Source organism: Temnothorax americanus, unplaced genomic scaffold (genome assembly GCF_048541705.1).
Source record: "Temnothorax americanus isolate GAGA-0224 unplaced genomic scaffold, ASM4854170v1 Scaffold7, whole genome shotgun sequence".
NCBI classification, from domain to species: domain Eukaryota; kingdom Metazoa; phylum Arthropoda; class Insecta; order Hymenoptera; family Formicidae; genus Temnothorax; species Temnothorax americanus.
The window spans coordinates 2,990,412-3,011,867 of NW_027509792.1; the positions used below are offsets into that span (position 1 = coordinate 2,990,412).

Genomic DNA, 21,456 nt, shown 5'->3' on the forward strand with positions numbered 1-21,456 from the left:
ATATTTAAATTATGTTAAAAATATAGAAATAATTAACAAAAAGTTATATAACACTTTGTACTCGGTATCGTTTTTGTAATATTGCTGTATAAAATGTGATAGTGGCGATATATATATGAAATATAATTTCAGTATAAATATTTTACGTTATAAAGTTATATACCTAATTTCCTCGCAGAACGGGAAGAGGAAGAGCAGAACAGAAAAATATTTTTATCATAATTCTCTGTATTGCGCGAGTGGCAATTAAATCTCAGCATTTTTTTATTATTAAATTGTACATTTTGAGGCAAGTTTGAAATGGTCGCAGAGGCCGCTACTATTCACGTGTCTTTGTTCATGCATCAATAATAATTCTGTCGGTGATGACGGGCACCAGGCCATAATATTAAATTTATCAGATTAATTTTTTTTAGATATTATATGTAATATATGTATGGCCCATAAAGCAATATGTACACACAAAATATTGAATGATGTAAAAGTATTTTAATAGTTGGAAAACGTTTTTTCTTACAAGTTTATATGTAATGCTATACTTATGACTAGAAGCAATGTTCGATTTTTCGATTAAAAAAATACAAAAATAATTGTATATTCTAATTTACATGGAGCTTATAGACTACACAATAAACAATACCTTCCGCATTATAACGTTTCCGCATTATTAATTTATGAGTTTTATATAATTACAAATTTTTTAATTTTGTTTGCATACTTGTCACGAACCTTGACTAATGCTACAATTGAATGTGGCGCGATGTGTTTCGGACCAAAAATTGATTGGCTGTCGTATTCTTCGGCCGCCATTTTGCGCAATGCTACACCTGTCCTTTATTACATCGAGTGCGTCCCTCATTTTCTTCCAGCAACACTGGCGGCCGCGCCGATCGCCGATACGGAGCACGAGCACGCTGTGTCATAACCTTCAGCGCGTGGCGCGCGCTGTTTTTAGTAAACAATCTCTCACGCGAGTATATACCACTTGACGTTTATCACGATTCGCGATGTACGAGGCGCACAGCATTAACGCGGAACACAAGGATCTCATACACGATATCGCCTACGATTACTATGGGGAACGAATGGCTACGTGCTCCAGTGATCAATTTGTAAAGGTACGGTGAAGAGACGCATGGGATGTTCAATTCAGTTGTTTCCTCCTCAAGTTTGCTTACCCACGCGCTCGATCGTCGCCAAATACACGGATATTAGATTTATATAATACAGAATTAATTTTCTACGAGAATTCTATTAACGTATATACTTGCTGATGAAATATAATACGACAATATAATAAAATATTACAGGTTTGGGATGAGGACGAGCATGGAAACTGGCACTTAACTGCTTCCTGGAAAGCCCACAGCGGATCGGTATGGAAGGTCACTTGGGCGCATCCGGAATTTGGTCAGGTTCTCGCTACATGTTCATTCGATCGCACCGCTGCCGTTTGGGAGGAGATTGGTACGACGGAGGGATCATTTTAATTTTTCTGTATTTTTGAATTCGATGACAGTACATTCTACTATTCTCTACGTCTCTCCTTATTCTCGACAGTTGGCGAAGGTTCTGGGCCAGAAGCACGTGGCAGCAAGCATTGGATTAAAAGAACAAACTTAGTTGACTCACGTACCTCGGTCACGGATGTTAAGTTTGCACCAAAGACATTGGGCCTTCTATTGGCTACTTGCAGCGCAGATGGATTCATTCGGATATACGAGGCGCCAGACATCATGAATTTGAGTCAGTGGACGTTACAACACGACATCAACTGCAAACTTTCGTGTAGCTGTCTTACGTGGAATCCATCTCTCTCAAGGTAAAAAATATCCTATTTTCTTTCGTTCTTTTTTATTTTATTGATATAAAAAAAATATGAAATAATTATTATTACATGACTGCCTTACCTAATGAATAAGACAAAATTCAATATTTGAATGTGTTTGTATTAACATGTGACAAAAATATATTCTTAGATTACATCCGCCTATGATAGCAGTCGGTAGCGACGATCCGAATCCTACGCTTGGGGCAAAAATCTTTATTTACGAATATTCTGAGAATAGCAGGCGTTGGGTGAAGGCCGAGACATTGTCGAGCATTACGGATGCCGTTTACGACATTGCGTTTGCGCCTAACCTAGGCAGAAATTTCCACACCCTGGCCATAGCTACGAAAGACGTACGGATAGTCACTTTGAAGCCGACGGAGTAAGTACAAGTTCCTCGAGACCGCATAAAGAATTATTTGGAAGGTAAAAACGTATGCTATTTGTCTTTCAGGGAGAGTACGCAGACAGGTGTGTCTTCGCATTTCGAAACGAACGTAGTTGCGCAGTTCGACGATCATTACTGCACGGTCTGGCGCGTCAGCTGGAACTGCATGGGAACGATTTTAGCGAGTTCCGGCGACGACGGCTGCGTCCGATTGTGGAAAGACAATTTCATTAACCATTGGAAATGCATCTCTGTCCTTAAGGGAGACGGAATTCCAGCTCAGGGTGCTGAGACGCCCGTTGTAGCGACTCCGCCGAGTTCGTCTACACCAGCTCAACAGCCGTCTACCACCAGGTACTACAAACTGGGTACCATCAGTCATCCAAGTCAAGTACCTTGGCATTAGAGGACCTAAGCAATTTCTAGAATAGACAATCGTGAATTATTTTGTGTTTATTGACGTGCCAGTTTCTACCAGATAGAAAAATACGAAGCGTACAATTGTTATCACGAAAATTGTGATTCACCTATGTTCTCCATCCATCCTTATTGTTTTATTTCGTCTTTATAATGTATATATTACTATCGCGCCATCATTGTTGGGTTTGTTCTCTAAAACAGTCATATGTTTATATACTGTGATAAAAGGCCTGTTTGTTTTCGCTGCACTTCTGAACTAGTGCAATAAGTTAGAATGAAACAATTTGGCGCATTGTCGACGGGATCGAAACGCAAATATATTTTTTTTCATTCTAACTTATGGCACTAGTTCAGAAGTGCAGCGAAAACGGACAGGCCTAAATATTACTATACCATCACTTGCACTTTTATTGTAATTTTATATTTCATTAGAATTTCTTTTTTATTTAGAGACAAACTCATCTCGATTATCTCACATTATTGTTAATTAAAATTGTTTAATGTTGCAACGTTGATTACACAGAGCAATTTGTATATAATATAAAGTGCATAAACAATTTTCAAGGAGGGTGGAGGATATGAATAGAACGAGTATGTATTATTATAGCCAGGCTCCGCGCGAAGAAATCTTCACAATACGTATTCAAATTTTGAGAAATTATTTTTTCGTAAATTTACTATAACATAAATGGCGTTCAAGAAGATTTGTAACACATTTTTCATTAATAAATACTATTTCTATGTCACGAATATTTTTTCATTTTCTCCTCCCTTGTTCTGTCAAAGTGTGAAAATTCTTTACCGCAGTAGTAGTTTTTTTCCTGAGGAGTGCTCGCAATGGAAACATTCTTCTTTCATTATCTCGTTTTAATTCAATTCGTTAAACCGGAGGACTTAATCCGCGTTATCAGTGCGTGATTTTTTTCATTATATAAAAATAAAATAATTTTTGTTACTATTTCAGGACTGTAAGCATAGCCACGGTCACGGCGGAGAAGCCGACCGCTACCGTCGTCTGCAGTAACAAGTGGCAAGCGCCCGTTATAAAGGGACGCTTTAGTAAATCCGTGTGGCTGGGTAATCCTAGCGAGCCGACGCCGCCGTTGCTGCCGATTATAGCAAAGAAATAATTTTGGAACTGTTTGTGATCTAGCAATATGATTTAGTATTATATTTAAAATAAGCGCAATAATGAATGTTAATTTTAAACCGATTGTGATAACGCGTAGTCGGATATTTCGTGCGGAATTAAAATGCAAAATCGTTTATTGCACAATTCTATCACTATTTGGTTTTTCATAGCGATCTTTTTACTACAATGTGTGTGTATCGATTGATTATATAAATTAATTAGATTACATGAATCTCTGGTCTGCGATAGCAATCTATCACTAATGTAGAAATTTCTGATAAATATATTTTTAGAGAATCTCATTAAAAAAAGAATTATTTGGCCATTTTTTTTATTTGATGCATATACTTATATCGAGATCGTCTTCCGAGTGCATCATTGATTTATCTTCTTCGCTTTTACTTTTTAATTCGTACTCATTTATTCACGATGCGGAGCAGCTCAATCTTTGGCGCATATTTTTCTATTAAAATATTCATGACGCCAACGTATATATATGTCGTATTTTTATTCACTGCGTATATAAAACTTACAGCAAACGAAGGTAGCTTCAAAGTAAGCATTCAGGTTGGATGGGAAAAGGTATTCTTTGAATGCATTCAGATTGTTTCTTTTACCAATGTTTTTTACAATGCATGCCGAAATCATATAAAAACTACAAAGAAATTACGTAGATTTTCTGCTTTTACTGCGAAAGACGATCTTACGAAGTTTTGACAGTAGGCTGTCACATAATTAACGCGTATTACTTAGTGAGCAAAAATACGCGTTGTGAGCTAATGGAGTCATTAACCGAACCGGTGAGAAAAAGCGTTTTAGATGTGATACAATATAATCTTCGCGCTGCTGGTTACGTAAGTTGTACTATTATTTATAATTAAAAACTTTTAATGAAAGTGTGATACTGAAACGGTGTGATATAAAAGGTTCGTGTATAAGAAACATTATGTGACAATTCGTAATATTAGAAATTAAACTGAAATGATACCAAGAAGTGCTAGTAAAACTGGTACAATTCTTTCTTGAAACACACGTCGCGTATTCTCTTTTAGAAAACTTACGTTACGCGAGTCGTTTACTTCGGGGAATATCGCGGAACTCATGAAGTTTTGCGAACGGTGAGTGCCATCGTAAATTATATGTGTCGTATCTTAGAGTTTTGTCATTGCGCGACTGCAATAATCTCCGAACGATCTGCTACATTCTAAAGGACATTAAATTAATTCGCAGTAATATTCAACGAAATAAGTAGCGAGTAAATATCAGAGATAATTAATGTTTCTGTTGTGCAGAAACAATACCTTTATAAAGACGATCGATACCAATTCTGATTACACAAATCGTAATTGAAAAGTATACAGTATACCTCTTGTATAATTTATCATATTTCGTAGAGAATGGAAAATATTATTAGGAATTTACGCGCGGATTATAATAGCATGCCCATCACTGGACTGTTTCTTGTTTACCCGACGTATTACCTACACGTGTTAGAGGTACAATTGAATATTTTATCTGCACATTATGTAACATTATAGATTATATACCACAGAAATGTTAAAATAAATTATTGCCTATTTGAATTGCCAATCTTTGAATTGTACAATTTTTCTTTGGTGATTCTCATTTTTACGATCGATCCATCCTACTCGTCGTTATTTGTTTCCTGAAGCGAGAAATGGAAATAAGGCGGAGATTTATTCTCTTGATAGGCATGGGAAGATATCATTTATAAGCACTACGAGCTTATGTACGCCGCGGACGACGATGAATGTAAATTCGGAAAAGCAATTCCCCTGCCTTCGTATCATCACGTTCATCAGGTCGGTGGCCTGATATTTGGCGCACGTGTATCTGCATAAAAAAAAATTAAAATAAAAAGACAGCGCATACATAGTATATTGCACTTGCAGAGATTCTTCCCGGGGTGGTGCCACGTCTATACGATGCCGCCGACCTTAATAGGGACGTTAGACGCCCGCACGTTGGACGAAATTCTAAAGCAAGTCTCAAACTGTCTAATAAAGGTGTACACGCTATGCGAGTATATTGCAAACGCGGTGCGTGAAAAGGTTCGCAATTATTGCAGAGATCTAAAGGGAGATACGTAAGGCAAGCCACGCTCTCCGTGCGCGCGCACGGGTCGAGAGGTTTGATGAGGCTTCAAAGAATTGTTGAATTCGCGGGGAGGGAGGAAGGGATTCTCTCTTGAATCTCTCTCTCCGAGATACCGAATAATGTACAAAGCTAAGAATTTCCTCCGTTTCTATCCTCGTGACGCTGGTTTCATTCGATTTTACAGTCGATCGACGCTCAAGACGCGCTACGAAACTTGGGAGACAAAGCGGCTCGGTATCTCCCGGAGAGCACGGTCCTCGAGTTTCTCCTGAACGTGAACGTGCCCGGGCTCAGCACCGTCGAGGAGCATTTGCGAATGTATTCCGACGCGTCGCCGAGCGCGTTCTGGGATGGTAAGAGAATTACATGTACACTCATTGTCAGTAAGCAAAACATTAGCTGTACCGTGTCAGCAGTTTGTCAGCGGATTCCAGCAGATCACCACGCCGGAGTGGCGTCAACCTAAGCGCATATTCTGTCGGAGTCTGTGAAACAGAGTGGGAGCTGCCATTTCGTAATTATTTAAATGAAATAGTATATTAGCAATAAACGACGCATATTCTCCATTTGATTAATTACGAAATGGCAGATTTGGCTCGGTTTCTGTCAATCAATTCTCTGCCATACATATTTTATTATATTCTATTGGCATTCTGCCGATAAATTAGCAGGACACTTCGCAGCATCTGTTTCCGACAGATTTGTGGCTGTGCATGCGTTAATACCTCAAGTTTTAGAAAGAAATAAATGGCTCATATATTGACATTCAATGTGCAAACCGATTGAATCGTCGTTGATCCGCGTGAAGATCACCGCCGGGGGGGAAGGGGAGGGGGGCACAATAATGCGTGCCGCGTGAATAAAAACGATTATTTATTTCAGAATATTTACAATATCAAAAAAACGTTCTGGTATGGGGTACATGAGACTCGTGTGTGGTGGTGGTGGTGTGTCGGAGATAGTCCTAAACTATAAAGTACATATACAAAACTTTTCAATGTCTCGCGCAAGCGGCGGCTGGTCAGATATCCGGTTTCATTTATTACGATATACAAGCAGTGATGCATACAAAAAGGTGCAGCGACGCACTCATACCCTTGAAAAAAAAAAAATTAGAGAAAAACGATATTCCCTTGGCAGGTCGTGTTTTCGATCGACACTTGAATTATACATTGAAACGAGTATACAACCGACGTCGAAATATCATGTTTTTGCTGAAGATCAACTGCACGATTCACGCGCGATTCGATCTCGACACTCACGTTTATCTTATAGTACTGGTTGACGATGACCGTTTAATTTGTCATTTTGCAGATAACAATGTCTGGCCACCGCCTTGCGACATTATGCCTCGCGACGTGTTCGATGGCCGTCGAGAGGTTTCGAATCACCCGAACAGCGAAAAGTAGACCGTGTCCTGAAAATCAACTGTTCGCCAGCAAGATACGAAAACCCGATTACTTATTTTCCCTTTGATCTTTCCTTGAATTCGATGCAGATAAAATAGAATTATAATAAATATATTCTCAAAATGATCGTGTCTCGTTAGCAAAAAAATCCGTTATTATTTATTATTAAAAAGTTCACTGCACGTTTCTCGTAGTATAGTGCGCGTATATAGTGATCATACGTGTCTACGAACAAAGTAAAGAAAACTTTGGCAGTTTGAATCCAGGTTTTATTGTACGTTTCTTTCATTTCCGTGACATTTCCCCGTTGTCGGATCGTAGAATCTCTTTGTTGCAACGTCCTTTTATATTGCATACGGCTACAATCTCTATGTGTGCAAAAGTTATAACAAGGGGGACGGGGTAGGGGGTAGGGGGAGGAGAAACGCGCGGATCGGCTGTGTTTCAACGATTACTAAAAATTCTCTTCGACAACATACACTCACAATGTTCCGACATCAATTCCATTAATGGCAGTAATAATAATAATCAACGATTCATCTCATTTTTCTTTTAAATGTTAATAGATCTTCACGGGGAGCGACGTATTAACGTAACGTCTAAGCGATCGAAGAAATAACGTGTTCGCCCTAGAAATTCTTCGCGATAGCTTTTTACGGCTCGTAAAACCTTTGACTCCGCCGTTCTCTACGTTCCTTTACACATCGAATAATTCGCTAGATGTCCCCGATATTATCTTCGTCGTTTCCTTCGGCGAACGAAAACGCGGACGCGTGCGCTTCGTTCGTGTGTGGGACCGTATCCTCTGCATATTCATTTGCAAGCACGTATAACAGACTGCAACGACGACGCGACTGCAAACAGTCACAACCTACATTCCCTTTATGGTCAATTTGCGCGAACTTGCGATCTGGTTGGACAAATACCGTGCTGCTTCAACGAAAACTTTCGGCGTCGCCACGTCGAAAGAGACAGAAATCGCGACTCCGCTCGAAGATAAAAATTCGCTTACAGAGATACGGAAACTCATTTAACGCTTAATAATTAAAACGTGATAGGAGCAACGCGATTTTCCAACGAAAATAAAGTAAACTTTCGCGCTCTCTGCACGCCTGAAAGAGCTTTGTCTCGAATTCCTGTTCTAGTTTTCTGAAGTAGATCGATACCGTTACTTCAGCGAGCGTGGAATGCGCTGTAACGTCAGAAAAAAAAACATACAATCATTTCATTGACAAATTAATTACAATTACGTTATCGAGTTCTAGAACGATTAGATAAACGTCGATCTTATTTAGGTATAATATGGGAACATCGAAAGACATATCTCTCTTTTTCTCACGCAGTCGCAGCAGGATCGTCGCGTGTTCGGAGCGTAATCCTATACGCGAAAAATCAATCTGTACAGATTGCGGTTCGAAGCAAAATGCGGGTATTATCACTTCGCGCGAAAAGGAGAGACTTTTAACGCGCGTCTCACATAATACGTAATACAGCTGAAATGCATCGCCCAGTAATCGACTGCTCGATATCAAAGGGAAGGCTACATGGTCAATTTTCATCTCACCTTCACGGATTAGCGACCCGGAGACACGACTCGAGCCGCTCTAATCAACGAGATTATCCCTGTATCGTACGGAGGATATGACGAGGGCGCCCTTCGACGAACCTTTGTTTCTCTTCTTCTTTTTTCTCATTTTAAAGCTATATGATACAGAGAGGCTGGAAATCTCTGCCGAATGAAGTATCATCGAGATTCACAAGCGTCGAAACAGGCAGTAAGTTAGAAGTGCTATCGCGCGATTACTGTACCACACTTTTTTTTAGGGCGTAAATCGGGGGGGGGGGCGTCCTCTCCCTATTATATAGAGTAAAGATTCAAGACTTTGAAAAAACAACGTTCATCATACTCGGTACATTTACTTCGAAGGAAGTCGTTACTTTATACATTGTACAAGAGATACTTAATATTACGGTGAAATCCAGAATCCTGCAGACTGAGATGAAAGCGCGACGGGGATTCTTTTCATTTTTATTCTTCATCTATTCCTCTTTTCTCTTTCTCCGTCTTTCGTTTCATTACTCCGCCGCTCTTCGTACGCCTCGTTTCGCACTCGATTCCCGCGGATGGAGATACAAACGATATGTCTCTGACAACTTCGCCTCCCGTTCTCTCTCCCGTACTCGCGAGAGTCCCGGCATTTCGCGTTTACGCCTTGTCAACGTTATAAATAATTACGCCGCGCGCGCGGCGCGAGCGTGACGCGACGGTGATGATCATCCCCCTCAGTGTACGTTATTCTGGTCTGGCGCCTCTCCCCGACGACTTTAACGCATATACATATTTATACTTACATCGACTAGACAAATTGTACAGTGTTGTGTTTATAATAAAAGTGGGAATAAATCGTTAATATACGCGACTATCGTACAAAATATCTTCCGTGTCTCGAGGTATGTACAGGAGTATGTGCGGGCGAGTCCGCGAGCTCGCGCACGCACATTTTCGTAAACTCACTCTCTACCCATACGAGATGCCCGGTTGTGGTTCCACCGGGGCTCGGTCACGAGGCTACGCACGAGATTGAGAGAAGCCGGCAGAGCAGCCGGTCGGGATGTTCGTCGTTCTTCAGTGTAAAAAGGGCACTTGATTCAACAGAGAGATGCAAATCGTGACGTTTGTCGTGGAGTGGAAACGTAAACCTGTCGAACTCAAACCGGCTCGCACGCTCGAAGCGTCTCGGACGACACAGACGTCGGGAGGGATGATCCAGTTTGGCAAAAGGAATCATCCCCCCACGAATCGTCCAAAGGAGATCTTGATCCTCAGATCTAGATAACCATAATTGTCCAAACGTCTTTCGGAGTTTTAATTAAAGTTTCGTTCAGTCTTCCTGAAAGACGTTCTAATCTTCGCGCGATCTGTGGATATCTCCTAAACGTTTCCTGGACGCTCGTGTAGTCCGGGATCCGCGGCTATCTCGCGATTGACAACGGCGTGATTCACAGCAGCTCGCTCACGCTGCAGGTGCAGGCCCCGTGTCGGGTGTAGGGTCACACGGAGCTCTCCCTCTTGGCCATCACCACCGGCGTGCCTATCGTCGCGTCCTTCTGCGTCTGGACCGCTGGACAGCATTGGCCGGACACTCGTGTCTCGCAATCCTTCGTCGGGAGCGTGCCGCTCGGACAAGTTCTGGCGACGACGCCCAGACCGGCGTACAACATCGGTGGACTCATTGTCATCGACATCGATTGAACGCTCTGGCTGGGCCAGTGTTGCCTGGGCAGGGTGCAAACGCCACTCTCGTAGACATCGCTCACCATCGGCTGAAACTAAAACGTGTCACTCATAATTTCCGTATGTCTATCGACAAATTGAATCATATACAAAGTCAAAATTATTTAAAAGAGATAATCGAAGGATATTATCGTTATTACGAAAAACGTTTCACGCTGTATTATTGATATTCAATTTAATTATTCAATCTAAGTCTGAATTGTGCAATCGATCCTTTCAATACGTTACTCTCATCGATTGTTGTCAATGTAAGCTTACTCCGTTATTTCGTTAAATATCTACGGGACATTTGCATTGCACGACATTTACATTATCGAATTCCCAATGGAACTTACGCTTTTGTGCTTTGTCGACAAGTTGGAGAACTCGTGCAGCGGCATGCCGTTACGGATCGTGCAGTAGCCGACGTAACTGCTGTGTCCGCTGATGGAAGTCACCGTCGAGTGCTCTAGAAGGCTCCTCGACGGTGACGTCTCGATCGTTGATACCAGACGTCGCTTCCTCAAGTATTCCGACGGCTCGTCACCTGCGCAAAAATTTCACGATAGTTTTAGAACCACCAAAAATTTCGCCGCGGAAAGTTTTACGAGAGTGTAAACACGAACGAGGGAATTTCCGAAACAACCGCGTAAAACGTGCGGAAGAGCTCCATCGGCGAGATTTTCTTTCAATCTTGAAGATTGCTTTTAGATACTTTGTAATTTATACAACTCTTTCGCACCTGCATGCTCCTTTAATTTACTATATCGTATATCGACGTTTTAATTTATGAGTTTTTCCAGAAAATATATTTGTGTTTAAAAAGACAAAATTGTGTATTTTCGATTTTTGTTAATTCTATTATATTTCTTTTAAATTTGTCATCTAGACATGATTTTTATTTCACTTTTCGTAGCTTTTCCAAACTTAATACACAGGAATCGCAAAGATACAAACCAGTGATCTGCTGCGGAATAATGTCAGGATTCTTCTCGTCGCTTTCGCTGAGATCACCGCTGGTTTCCAGCTTTCTGAACGGGCTGCTGGGATGCTTCTCGTCCGCGAGCAAGCTGCATCCCTCCCGGAATCGTAGCTCCCTTTGTATGGGAACGGCTTTCGTCTGCTTCGCGTGATCCTCCATCTGCGACTTGTTCTGCTCCTCCACGTGCGTGTGCTGAACCCGTAGGACGACCATCACTATGATCGCGACGATAATGAGGGCCATCACAACGCCGATCGTCACACTCAGCATCGGTGTTAGATTGTCATGCTGCCTCGGCCGTTCTGCAAAACGCCCAGTCGAAGAATTGAGAACTAGAGGTGATCGATAGATATATATATCGAGAGCACGGGACCATCTAATTGAGATAATTACATTATCACGTAATCATTTTAATTAATAGAGGTCGTATTATTACGTCGTTCCAGTCTAGATGGTATTATCATGTAACTATTTCAAACAGCTTTCAATCCCGCACTTCGACACAAATGACATTCTCTTTAATGAAAACGCTTTTAAGCACTTTAAAGTTTGGACGTGCGGGCATCGCGGATTTTTAACGAATTACGTGATACAATATAACAGCTTGATGCTACACGAAATGTTAATAACGTAAATGGGCAATGGTTTTCATGAAAATATAAAAGGTGCGTGACACAGGTGTCACGCTTGACTTGTTTGCATATCCCGTCGAAATGCAACGAGCAATGTGCCCCAAATACAAGAGCGCGGGGCGCATTTTATTTTAATAGAGATATATAAAGCGATTCGCGGACCACCCCGGCGGTGGACGAATTAAAAATTACGATAACAATCGCATCAGGCAAACAACGGGAAAATTGTCCGATGGTATTAAATCGCCAATTCCTGACCCAATTTTTCCCGACGGGTTATAAAAGCGCCGGGAGCTTTTTACGCGGCTCGCTCGACGAATTAATATTGAGTCGATAGCTTTTCATCAATTCGGCCAATTGGCAGCGCGAGCGAAGAGCCGCGCTGCCTCATCGAACGTGAAATTTTTCCGTAATTACCTAAATCTCGCGTTGTCTTTTGGAATTAACGTTTCGCATAACATCGGACGCACATAGACATTGCACTATAAAAAGAGAGAAACACGTCAAAAATTTCGAGGAGATTAAAAGAAATCAGATCATAAGGATTCAAATTGTGATGATTTAGGTTTTCAATAGTCCGCAACCTTATTGAACGGAAGGTCCATGATCGTAATTTGATTAAAGATTAATTGAATTCTATAATTTCATTTCCCAGAAATGGACTTTGTTTCTTGTCACGTAAATTTCTTCCAAAAAATGTATGATACAGTCGCGCGATCTCTCCACGATGAAATTAAGAATTCTGCGTTGCAAAGCAAAAAGGCTTGAAAACCTACTCGTGTAGGATACCACCACGTAAAATGATGTGATGCTTTCGAGTCAATACTTCCTCGGAACTTTCAAGCAAATCGAATACCGAAGCTTGTTCGGAAGATATTGAAAGCTTTGGAGTTCGTTTCAGCGAGTCTAGCAGGAATTTTTCAAATATATCGAACGAGTGTATCAGTTTACTTTTTAATATCCAACGCTGTACGCAACGGAACTTACATCGCAATATGTATCTACGCACGTGTTTTTTTCCGTCGAATATTCGACTTTTAGCGCGGGGAAAATATTAACGTGAAAATATAGCGCGATTGCCGGAACTCGCAGAGATCCGGAAAAGAATTGCGAGAATTCTCTCTCTCTCTCTCTCACCCGACTCGGACGTCAGCTGTTTTTCCGGCAGCCTCAGAGTGCCGGCTTGCACCACCATCGCCTCGCTGCGGCCCTTGTCGTTGTAGGAGTAAATGCAGGCCTGATAAAGGGCGCCGGACTCCAAGTGAGTGACGTTGAAGCGCGGCACGGGCGACGTCAGATTGACACGCAACTCCTGGCTGTTGCTCTCGCGCACCTCCAGCAGAAAGGACTGCGGCAGGCCGCCGTTGAAGCCCTCCGTGCACCGCACGGAAAACGAGCTGGTCGACGTGTTCGAGGTCGTGCAATTGTGAACCATGTCTGGTCGGCCTGTCACGGATAAGGTTCGCCTGCGTTTTTAAAATGCGCCGCGTGCACGGGATCATTTTCGCGCGCGCTCGTAACAGCTCGTAATGGCCCACGAGGCAGCGATAATATCGCGCGCGGGGGGAGTAACTTTCGAGTTCTCCAAGCGCGCCCTTTCGATAATCGATGTACCTTTGCGCGCCGAGATAATTATAGGAGAGGTAAGACGGGCGGCGCAAAAGAGAAACGACAGATGAAAAACGATCGTCAAAATTAAAAAGGCACGAAATCGAATTACATATATAGAGCGAAAACAAATTTTGGATATCCACGATTTTGAGGCTTTATATCAATTTTTTTGTTTCAAAAATAACTCGGAACATTTTGTGAATCTTTTTTAATGCTTTTTTAATAACTGTTAAAACAATATTGTTCCAAGCTTTGACAGATTCAGATGAAAATATTTGCTTGTTTCCATGGCAGTCGATATTGGCCAGGCGAATTGTAGGAATAAATGAATTAACGATGATATAACACCGAAATATTTTCATTTCGCATACCAGCAATATGGAAAAAGCCTCTTAAGATTGCAAACAATTTTGCGTTCAGCATTCAGATTAAATAAAAAAGGTATAGCAATTTTTTCCGCCCACTCTTCAATTCTATATTTCGCAAAAAATTGGCTCGTCGTCTTCTATTAAAACTGGTTAATCAATATAAAAGCTACATTCTTCTATAGTTTAGAAAAATAGAATAACTCTTTTTTCCTCTCTCTTTCTCAAACCGTGAAACTCGGAAGCCCCATAGATACCGGTCAGAGAGAGTCGAATAATTATAAAAAAAAAAAAAAAAAAAAAAAAAAAATACTTAATGCAGAAAAAAAATTGCGCAACAGCTTCTCCGTAGTTCCCGAAGTTTGTTTATTTCTACTTTTTACGCTATATTAAAGCGCGCTGAATTTTAAGCGAAACTAATTACATAAGTAGAGCGATAACTCTTCAGCGTCAGCAGTTTCTGCAGTTTACTCCAACTTTCAATGCCCAGTTCTTTCTCTCGCGCCGAAATGATGTATAGTCTCGTACACAGACGGCGCGCGAAAGGGGAAGGCGTTATGGCAACATATCGTCTCGCGTGCGGTAGATTCGCGAATCAGGGCGTGATAGTTGCCCTGTAAATCCGGTGCACGGTGAGTTGGCGCATACAAGCCACTTGTAACCGAGTCGGCTGTAAAGATATTATATATGTGTTTGTATATACGGCTGTCTGGCTTTTTTCCGTAAAGGCATTAGTCGACGGTACATTTCGCGGCTCGTAAAAGCCGGCTAAAAGGGCGCAAACGAAACGATAACGGCAGATTGCGTTGGCGGAGGGACGCGAGGGTGAGGGAGATAAAGAAAAGGAAATAAGCGGGAATATGCTGAGTTGTTTTCGCGTTTATGGTTACTGAAAAATCATAGCGCACCGGACACCTGCTACCATCTCTCTCTCTCTCTCTCTCTCTCTCTCTCTCTCTCTCTCTCTCTCTCTCTCTCTCTCTCTCTCTCTCTCTCTCTCTCTCTCTCTCTCTCTCTCTCTCTCTCTCTCTCGCGATGTCCCCTTTTTACTCGCCCGACGTGCACAACCTTGTATACGCGTACGCGCGTTTTCTTTGTAGAGCAATTCGATAGCATGATTCGCGAATCGCAATTAATTGGTAACTCGAGCATCGATACGCGGCGGAAACGCGGACATGGGAATAACAAGGATGCCAATGCTATACAAATAAATTCACTCGGCTTATATAAAGTTTTTTAAGAATTTAAATAAAAACCAACAGTATCAGGTTTGTTCATCGTAATGATTTGTTTAACAAATAAAAGAGAGATCCCCTTTGTGCTACCGCGAATGTAAAGAGAGAGAAATATACAATGTATAATAACAGTATTCCTTAGGTTTTATCTATATACATTTCAAAGACTTTTGATATTTGGAAATAAACCGCGACTTCTCATTATCACGTATTCATGTTGTTATTATTGTAACAATACCAATTGTGGGACTAATTACGACAAGCCTTCAAAGTTTCAACGTAATTGAATGATTTTATTAAAACGGCACACACACCGCGTCTTTCCAATTTCGTACTAAGATTCGAATTAGTTATTCAATTACGTAAATGTGAGACTTTGGAAACTAGGAACAAAATCTGAATCCTAAATTAGTATAAAGTTGCAATTCCCGAAAGATTTAAGTCCCACGGGTGAAAACCACTAGCTTTGTCGTTAATTTTACCAATTTACAAAATTTTCAGGCGAACTAGATGCAGGCGGATGGAAATTCATTTTGAACAAGCATAAATTTTTAATACGCGAAGTGTAGGGGAAGGCTCTTGAAATTATCATCGCTGGCTCTATTCTTCCCTCTGAAAAGAAATTTCTTGCCATTTCCTATATCTATTCATTCTAGCTCTCGCCAAGGGCAACCATAAATTAAAGAAGGATTGAATTGTGTTAGTGCGCGATAAATATTACGTATCGATTTTTTTTTTAAATTTCTTTGTACTTTGCATAATAATTTTGTTACGCACGTCACGCAAACTCGTCGCGATGATCAATCATCTAGATCGAAAATTCACGCTGCGTTATCGGGAGCCAACGTCGCCTAGCATTTTCGCGAAATATCGCGATACAGATACGAATGCAAGAGGATCTCTTACCCGCCGGTATAATGTGATATACACAGGGCACTTGTTGTTGCCCGATGTGATTGCTGGCCCAGCAGAGTAACGTGCCGTAATCTAATTCCGTCATTGGGGTGTATGAGACGATGGAGGATGTGCCAGCCCGCGCGATATGGCCGGCCGCAACGTCGATACTCTCGGCGGAGTTATTGAAGGTCCACTTGAATTGCACTTCCGGCGGATTTGCATCCACTTGGCAGGATATATTCGCCTTCTCCTGTTTCGCCACGCCGTGGACCTTCGTCTGGTTCGGCTTGCACGTAGGAGCGACTGCGGGGCACAAAAGTCGAACGGTCTCGATAAATAATTGGAGCGCAAAGCCAGGATATCTTCGTCTTGTGTGACATGTCAATTTCTCATGCCATCATTAAACGCGCGAGGAATGATTTACCGATATTTCGCGATCTATTTCAAATCTCTCGTAAAGATCTAATGAGAGAAACGATTTGATTAGTCATAAACAGGACAAATATTCTGTTATTTTAGTTTCAATTATGCACAAATATCCTCGTTATTTTAGTTCCAATTATTATTGACAAATTTGTTTAGGTTAATATTTCTTGTTTTCTAGAAGCATTATTTTAAAGTTTTTGGCTTCTTCCTATCTCAATGATTCACCCACAAATTGTATTTTGTAAATTTTTTAGATGTGAGAAGTCTCTGTCGTCTATTTAAATGAATAAAGTTTAATTCCAATGCTAAATGATCTACAATAATAATAAAATAGTTAAAGTAAAATCAGAACTTAAAAATTCACCTCAAAATCCATTTCAACGTTACCTTTTTAAATAAATGTTCGGACAGTTTAATTTTCGGCATTAAATATAATTTTATAATTAATTAAATTAGACATTTTTTCCAAATCCGCTCCAGTCTTTTATTATCTTCTTTTGTACATACCTGGCCACAGTATTTTACCATTAATAATACGCTTACTGTAATTTTTAACTGTGAATTTCTATATTAAATATGCACGAGCTTCACACGGTAATACGCTTTGCGTTTCATAGCTTCGTCTTTCGAATAAATTCAAATATTGATTAACAAAACTATTGCGATGCGAAATATTTCGATATCGCGTCTGATAATCTGCGCGCAAACGGATAAACAGCTGGGTGTCCTGATAATATTGTGCACGCAATTCGCGAGGGACGTATAAATATATACGTGTATAAACCAGAAATTAAAATTTCACAGTGGGAATTTATGGGAGTACCGAATCTCGGCACATTATAATTCATTTATTAATTAAAGCCGATCGAACGAATATACGCTTTCGTTACGGTCTTTCGTACCGTCGCGTCGTCTCGTTACCATTCGTATTCTTACCGCGATGAATAAACTATCATTTAGCTGCATCGAGAGGGCTTAGTATTGTATTTAGAACTCTAATATAATCCAAGTAACAGATTAAAATCGATAAGCATTAACATCTATGTGTTTCATTATACGTTGAAATATGATAAATAAGCCAAATATTATTACTTAGCAGCATCGAGAAGATTTAGCACTGTACTTAGGACTGTAATAATCCGAATAACAAACTAAAAGCGATAGGCATTAACTATATATTGAAATACCTGTGAATAATGTTTCATTTCGTTTAATTACCGAAAGCATTACGGCATGGATTGATATTCAGAAGAAAAATATTAAATAATATAAATCAGGCCTGAAAGAATTCTAAATTTATACGCTCTGATGCGCACAAATAAATTCTTCTTCGCTATGTGAGATGTTCTGGTCCTGTTCAGTATTCTACTACTAGTGTGCTGCGGATGTAAAAATAAAAACGTACACATCACGTTCAGATAAAAAGGCGAGCTCTCGCCATCACCCTCGGTGTTGTATCCCACGCACGTGTAATTGCCGGCGCTTCTGCGATCAACTCCCTGCAGCACCAGGCTCTGGTTGCTGATTATGATACCCTGCGTGATGTTGTGATGGAGTGCCCTGCCCTGAAAGAAACACGGTAATTGGCGCCTCTCGTCGTTGGATTGAACCTCCTGTGCTATGCTGGGCACGAGGATTATTTTTCCACGTGTATGTGTGCGAGTGTGCGTAGATACACACACGAACGTGAATGAATCGCAGCTACACAATCTCACTCGTCAGAGACGGGAGAGCGGGTGCTCATCGCGTTGCAGGGGTGACGGGAAGTTATTATAAAAGTTTGATGCTTCGAGCGGCGAAGTTTGTATTTGGTCTTAACGTAAGTCGATGCTCTCGCGTGGCGCGCGAGTGAGCACAGGCATAATCGAGCTTGTTAGTCGGCGAGAGACCAATCTGTTTACGACACCCGGGGTTTTAGAACTTTCCGAAGCCGAGGGATACGGACGAATTACTCGTGAACAACATTGTTACGCATCTTGCGAGATTGATTAACGATACGCAGCGCGAGGAACGGGGGAATGTTCGCGAGATAATATTCCCGGAGAACGGTCCACGGAAAATATCCTGGATTTTCATCTTCCAGAAAATCTTCTCTGGAAAATATTTTTCGATGTACCGAGAAACCCCGGTATAATTATGATAAATTCTACTTCGCGCGCGAATGCTGTAGATGCGGTAATTGGACTGTTAACGTAAAGTTGATTCATCAAAGCTATAGAACTTTTAAATACATCTCGCTGAATAATTTTTTTGTAATTTCAAGTTTTACGCTGCCGATGCTCTCTCTGTAAAATTTATTTCTTGAAAACATCTGAGAGAGAATCAACTTGTTTTTTTATCGTGCAATTTACTTGCCTGTAATTTGTCATGTTTTGTTTCAATATAATTCGGTTTGTAATGATTTGATAAATTATTGAATATCCGTGGACGCATGAAATTCGGGAATTCTCGTCGTTGAGAAGTCGTTGTAAAACAACGTTTATGGTTTTATCCTGAATAAGATCTGTGAGCTCTCGCTCACCTGATGCCGCCATTCCACCTTGTACACCGTCGGCTCGGCCTGTATGAGACAGTCGAAGTAGACATCCGTGCCCTCGCGTATGGAGTTCGGATTCAGCGACGTGCCGAGCTGGATCTGCGTCTCCGGCGTGTCTGCGAATCACGACCTTCGATAAACCGTCAAAATCGACCGGATTCCCGGCGTCTGAATAAATAAGGAAAGAGAGCGTCGGGCGCGCGCGCCCCGGGCAGGAGGGAAACGCAACGCAGCCGGATTCGGGGCCGTCGCCGTTTATGAGCTTACATTGTATCTGGAGTACCCAGCCGTCCTCTATCGGCGCGGTTCCCATGATTCGATTTTCAGCTTGACACGACAAGTGTCTGCCTGCGTCTGCTTTCGTCGCCATGAAAGATAAAACGCTGGTGGTCGTGTTCCCATCGGCGGAGGTCTGTAACAACATTATGATAACGTTCACCGGTTCCCCGCCGCGCCGTCCACCCCCGCCGACAACTCGTCACATTTATTCTCTTTTTCCTCATCGAAACGATCGTTCGCCTACCCACCCGCGCGCTGTCATAGACGGCGCCGACGTTTCAGCGCCCCCGTATATTAAAAGCGAATCTATCACCCGACCTGGAGGGTCGGCGCTATAGCTATAGTCAAAATTCCCGATCAATCTCTCGTTACCCTCCTCGAGGGGATCGGTCTATTTTCTAACAATAAAGAAGTAAGCCTTTATTTTTTATTGAGGGGCCCCGAACCGTCATTACAAAGTTTCATTGAATTATTCAATATGTGTGCCTGATTAATTTCCGCGACTTAGCTACGTGAAGAAGTGCTCGCAAGCGTTAAATAAGCGATCCCACGCTTTCTTATTTTAGGTTGTTTATATCACACACTTGGCTGTCTCTTTTATCTAATATATTAAAAACGCATCTGTCAGTGGCTAAGAAACTTTATCTTACGCATGATGAAACTTCTAAAGTAGCAACGGATGACGATGTGTATCGGTAATATAATTTTGAATCGCTTTATCTCTCAATTTTATTACTAAGGAATCATTTTTAAAAAAATATATTTACAGCTCGTTCACCAAGCAAATTCTAATTTTCTTTTAATAAGGTTTCTAATTTTCCGTCAAGTAATTACTTAATAGCGCGTTATATATTCTATAAGAGCTATATTATTTAACTTTTTTCAAATTTTATTTTATTCTTAAAGGACAAGGAATTTAAAAAAAAATAAATGACAAAGAATATTTATGATACTTACAGATATAATCAAGAAACTCGTTCAAGTAGTAGACACTTAAGAATAATCAGACGTGCATCTACGTGCTGGAAAGCCGCGCGCCCGAGAAGGACTTCCGATTCGATTTACACGTCGGACCGCGCACTCAATGTAATTTGCAAGCTCGACCACGGCTCGTACAGCTCCTTATAGTGACCATAAAATAAGGTTCTCTCTTGCGCACGTGTATCCCGGCGGTAATACGGCCGCGCGCAAGTGTGTCTCATTGCGAGGGTGGCGCGAGAATTATTGTTGCCACGGTTACGAGCCCCTGGTAAAAGGGTCGTTAGGCGTCGAATAATTTAAATCAGAGCGTCGCGGGGTGATTCCGCGAATTCGCGCTTGTAATTAAGGCGAATCGATGCCTTAATGGATACGCCCGGTACGATACGTCGAGTGGCCGGTTAACCGCTCTCCCTCGTGTCGATATATACGATCGCCGAAATTTATCTCTGACTATTCGTACAATCGGAGGGATTTGCGAGCACACACGCGTGAAAGTGGATGAAAACCTGGCAAAGCCGCCTTTTTCGTAAATGAGTTATTTTTATTTAACGTTTAACGTTCCGTAAATAGTGGCCCGTCGTTTGACAGCAGTGCCGGAAACGATTAAATAACGCGTAAGTATTAATGACGGAAAGCGAACTTTTTTTTTCACCATCAATTTTGATTGGAGAACAAACCGAGCAAAACATGAGGGTGAACGTGTGTTTCAGTTTTATAACAATCGATCAATATGTACGACGTCGAAACATTCATGAGAATTGTTTGCTCTTTGTTGTCCGAGCAAATGTTTTTTTTTTTTTTTAGTAGTTTCGAGGTATCAAAGAGTCAATATATCACAAAAACTAGGAATTAATCTTGAAAAAATTAACTTTTGTTCTGCGATACAATTTAACGTACTCTCTTGCACACCCCGCTCTGATTTCCCTTTGTTTTTCATCTA

At 41.2% G+C, this 21,456-nt stretch overlaps 2 protein-coding genes across 5 annotated transcripts in view; one reads left to right on the forward strand and one right to left on the reverse strand.

Annotated features, from left to right (window-relative positions):
* Positions 1 to 867: 867 nt before the first annotated feature.
* Positions 868 to 5,369, forward strand: Nup44a (nuclear pore complex protein Nup44A). Of its 2 annotated transcripts, XM_077421649.1 has the most exons (6): positions 868 to 1,118; positions 1,311 to 1,467; positions 1,561 to 1,822; positions 1,980 to 2,213; positions 2,286 to 2,573; positions 3,604 to 5,369. In XM_077421649.1, the coding sequence occupies exons 1-6, from the start codon at positions 1,008 to 1,010 to the stop codon at positions 3,767 to 3,769; spliced, it is 1,218 nt and encodes a 405-aa protein (XP_077277775.1). In that variant the 5' UTR covers positions 868 to 1,007; the 3' UTR covers positions 3,770 to 5,369. The 2 variants fall into 2 exon arrangements, with proteins under 2 accessions (XP_077277775.1, XP_077277776.1); XM_077421650.1 differs by lacking the exon at positions 3,604 to 5,369 and having other exon boundaries at positions 2,286 to 3,385.
* A 1,376-nt stretch (positions 5,370 to 6,745) lies between these two features.
* The window catches only part of LOC143905965 (neural cell adhesion molecule 2), a 262,418-nt gene continuing 247,707 nt past the window's right edge, over positions 6,746 to 21,456 (reverse strand). For all 3 annotated transcript variants that reach the window (XM_077421646.1, XM_077421648.1, XM_077421647.1), the window contains 8 exons: positions 19,524 to 19,668; positions 19,242 to 19,372; positions 18,126 to 18,285; positions 16,304 to 16,597; positions 13,324 to 13,632; positions 11,530 to 11,856; positions 10,929 to 11,119; positions 6,746 to 10,628 (listed from right to left, as the gene is read on the reverse strand). In XM_077421646.1, the coding sequence (XP_077277772.1) occupies positions 10,350 to 10,628; positions 10,929 to 11,119; positions 11,530 to 11,856; positions 13,324 to 13,632; positions 16,304 to 16,597; positions 18,126 to 18,285; positions 19,242 to 19,372; positions 19,524 to 19,668 (1,836 nt within the window). In that variant the 3' untranslated portion in view covers positions 6,746 to 10,349. The remainder of the gene's footprint in view (positions 10,629 to 10,928; positions 11,120 to 11,529; positions 11,857 to 13,323; positions 13,633 to 16,303; positions 16,598 to 18,125; positions 18,286 to 19,241; positions 19,373 to 19,523; positions 19,669 to 21,456) is intronic.

Excerpts from the sequence above, each read along its gene's own strand:
- Nup44a (XM_077421649.1), top strand. The coding sequence starts at position 1,008 with ATGTACGAGGCGCACAGCATTAACGCGGAACACAAGGATCTCATACAC. Across the intron at positions 1,119-1,310 it reads CCAGTGATCAATTTGTAAAG|GTTTGGGATGAGGACGAGCA; the intron begins GTACGGTGAAGA and ends AAAATATTACAG. Across the intron at positions 2,574-3,603 it reads CAACAGCCGTCTACCACCAG|GACTGTAAGCATAGCCACGG; the intron begins GTACTACAAACT and ends TTACTATTTCAG.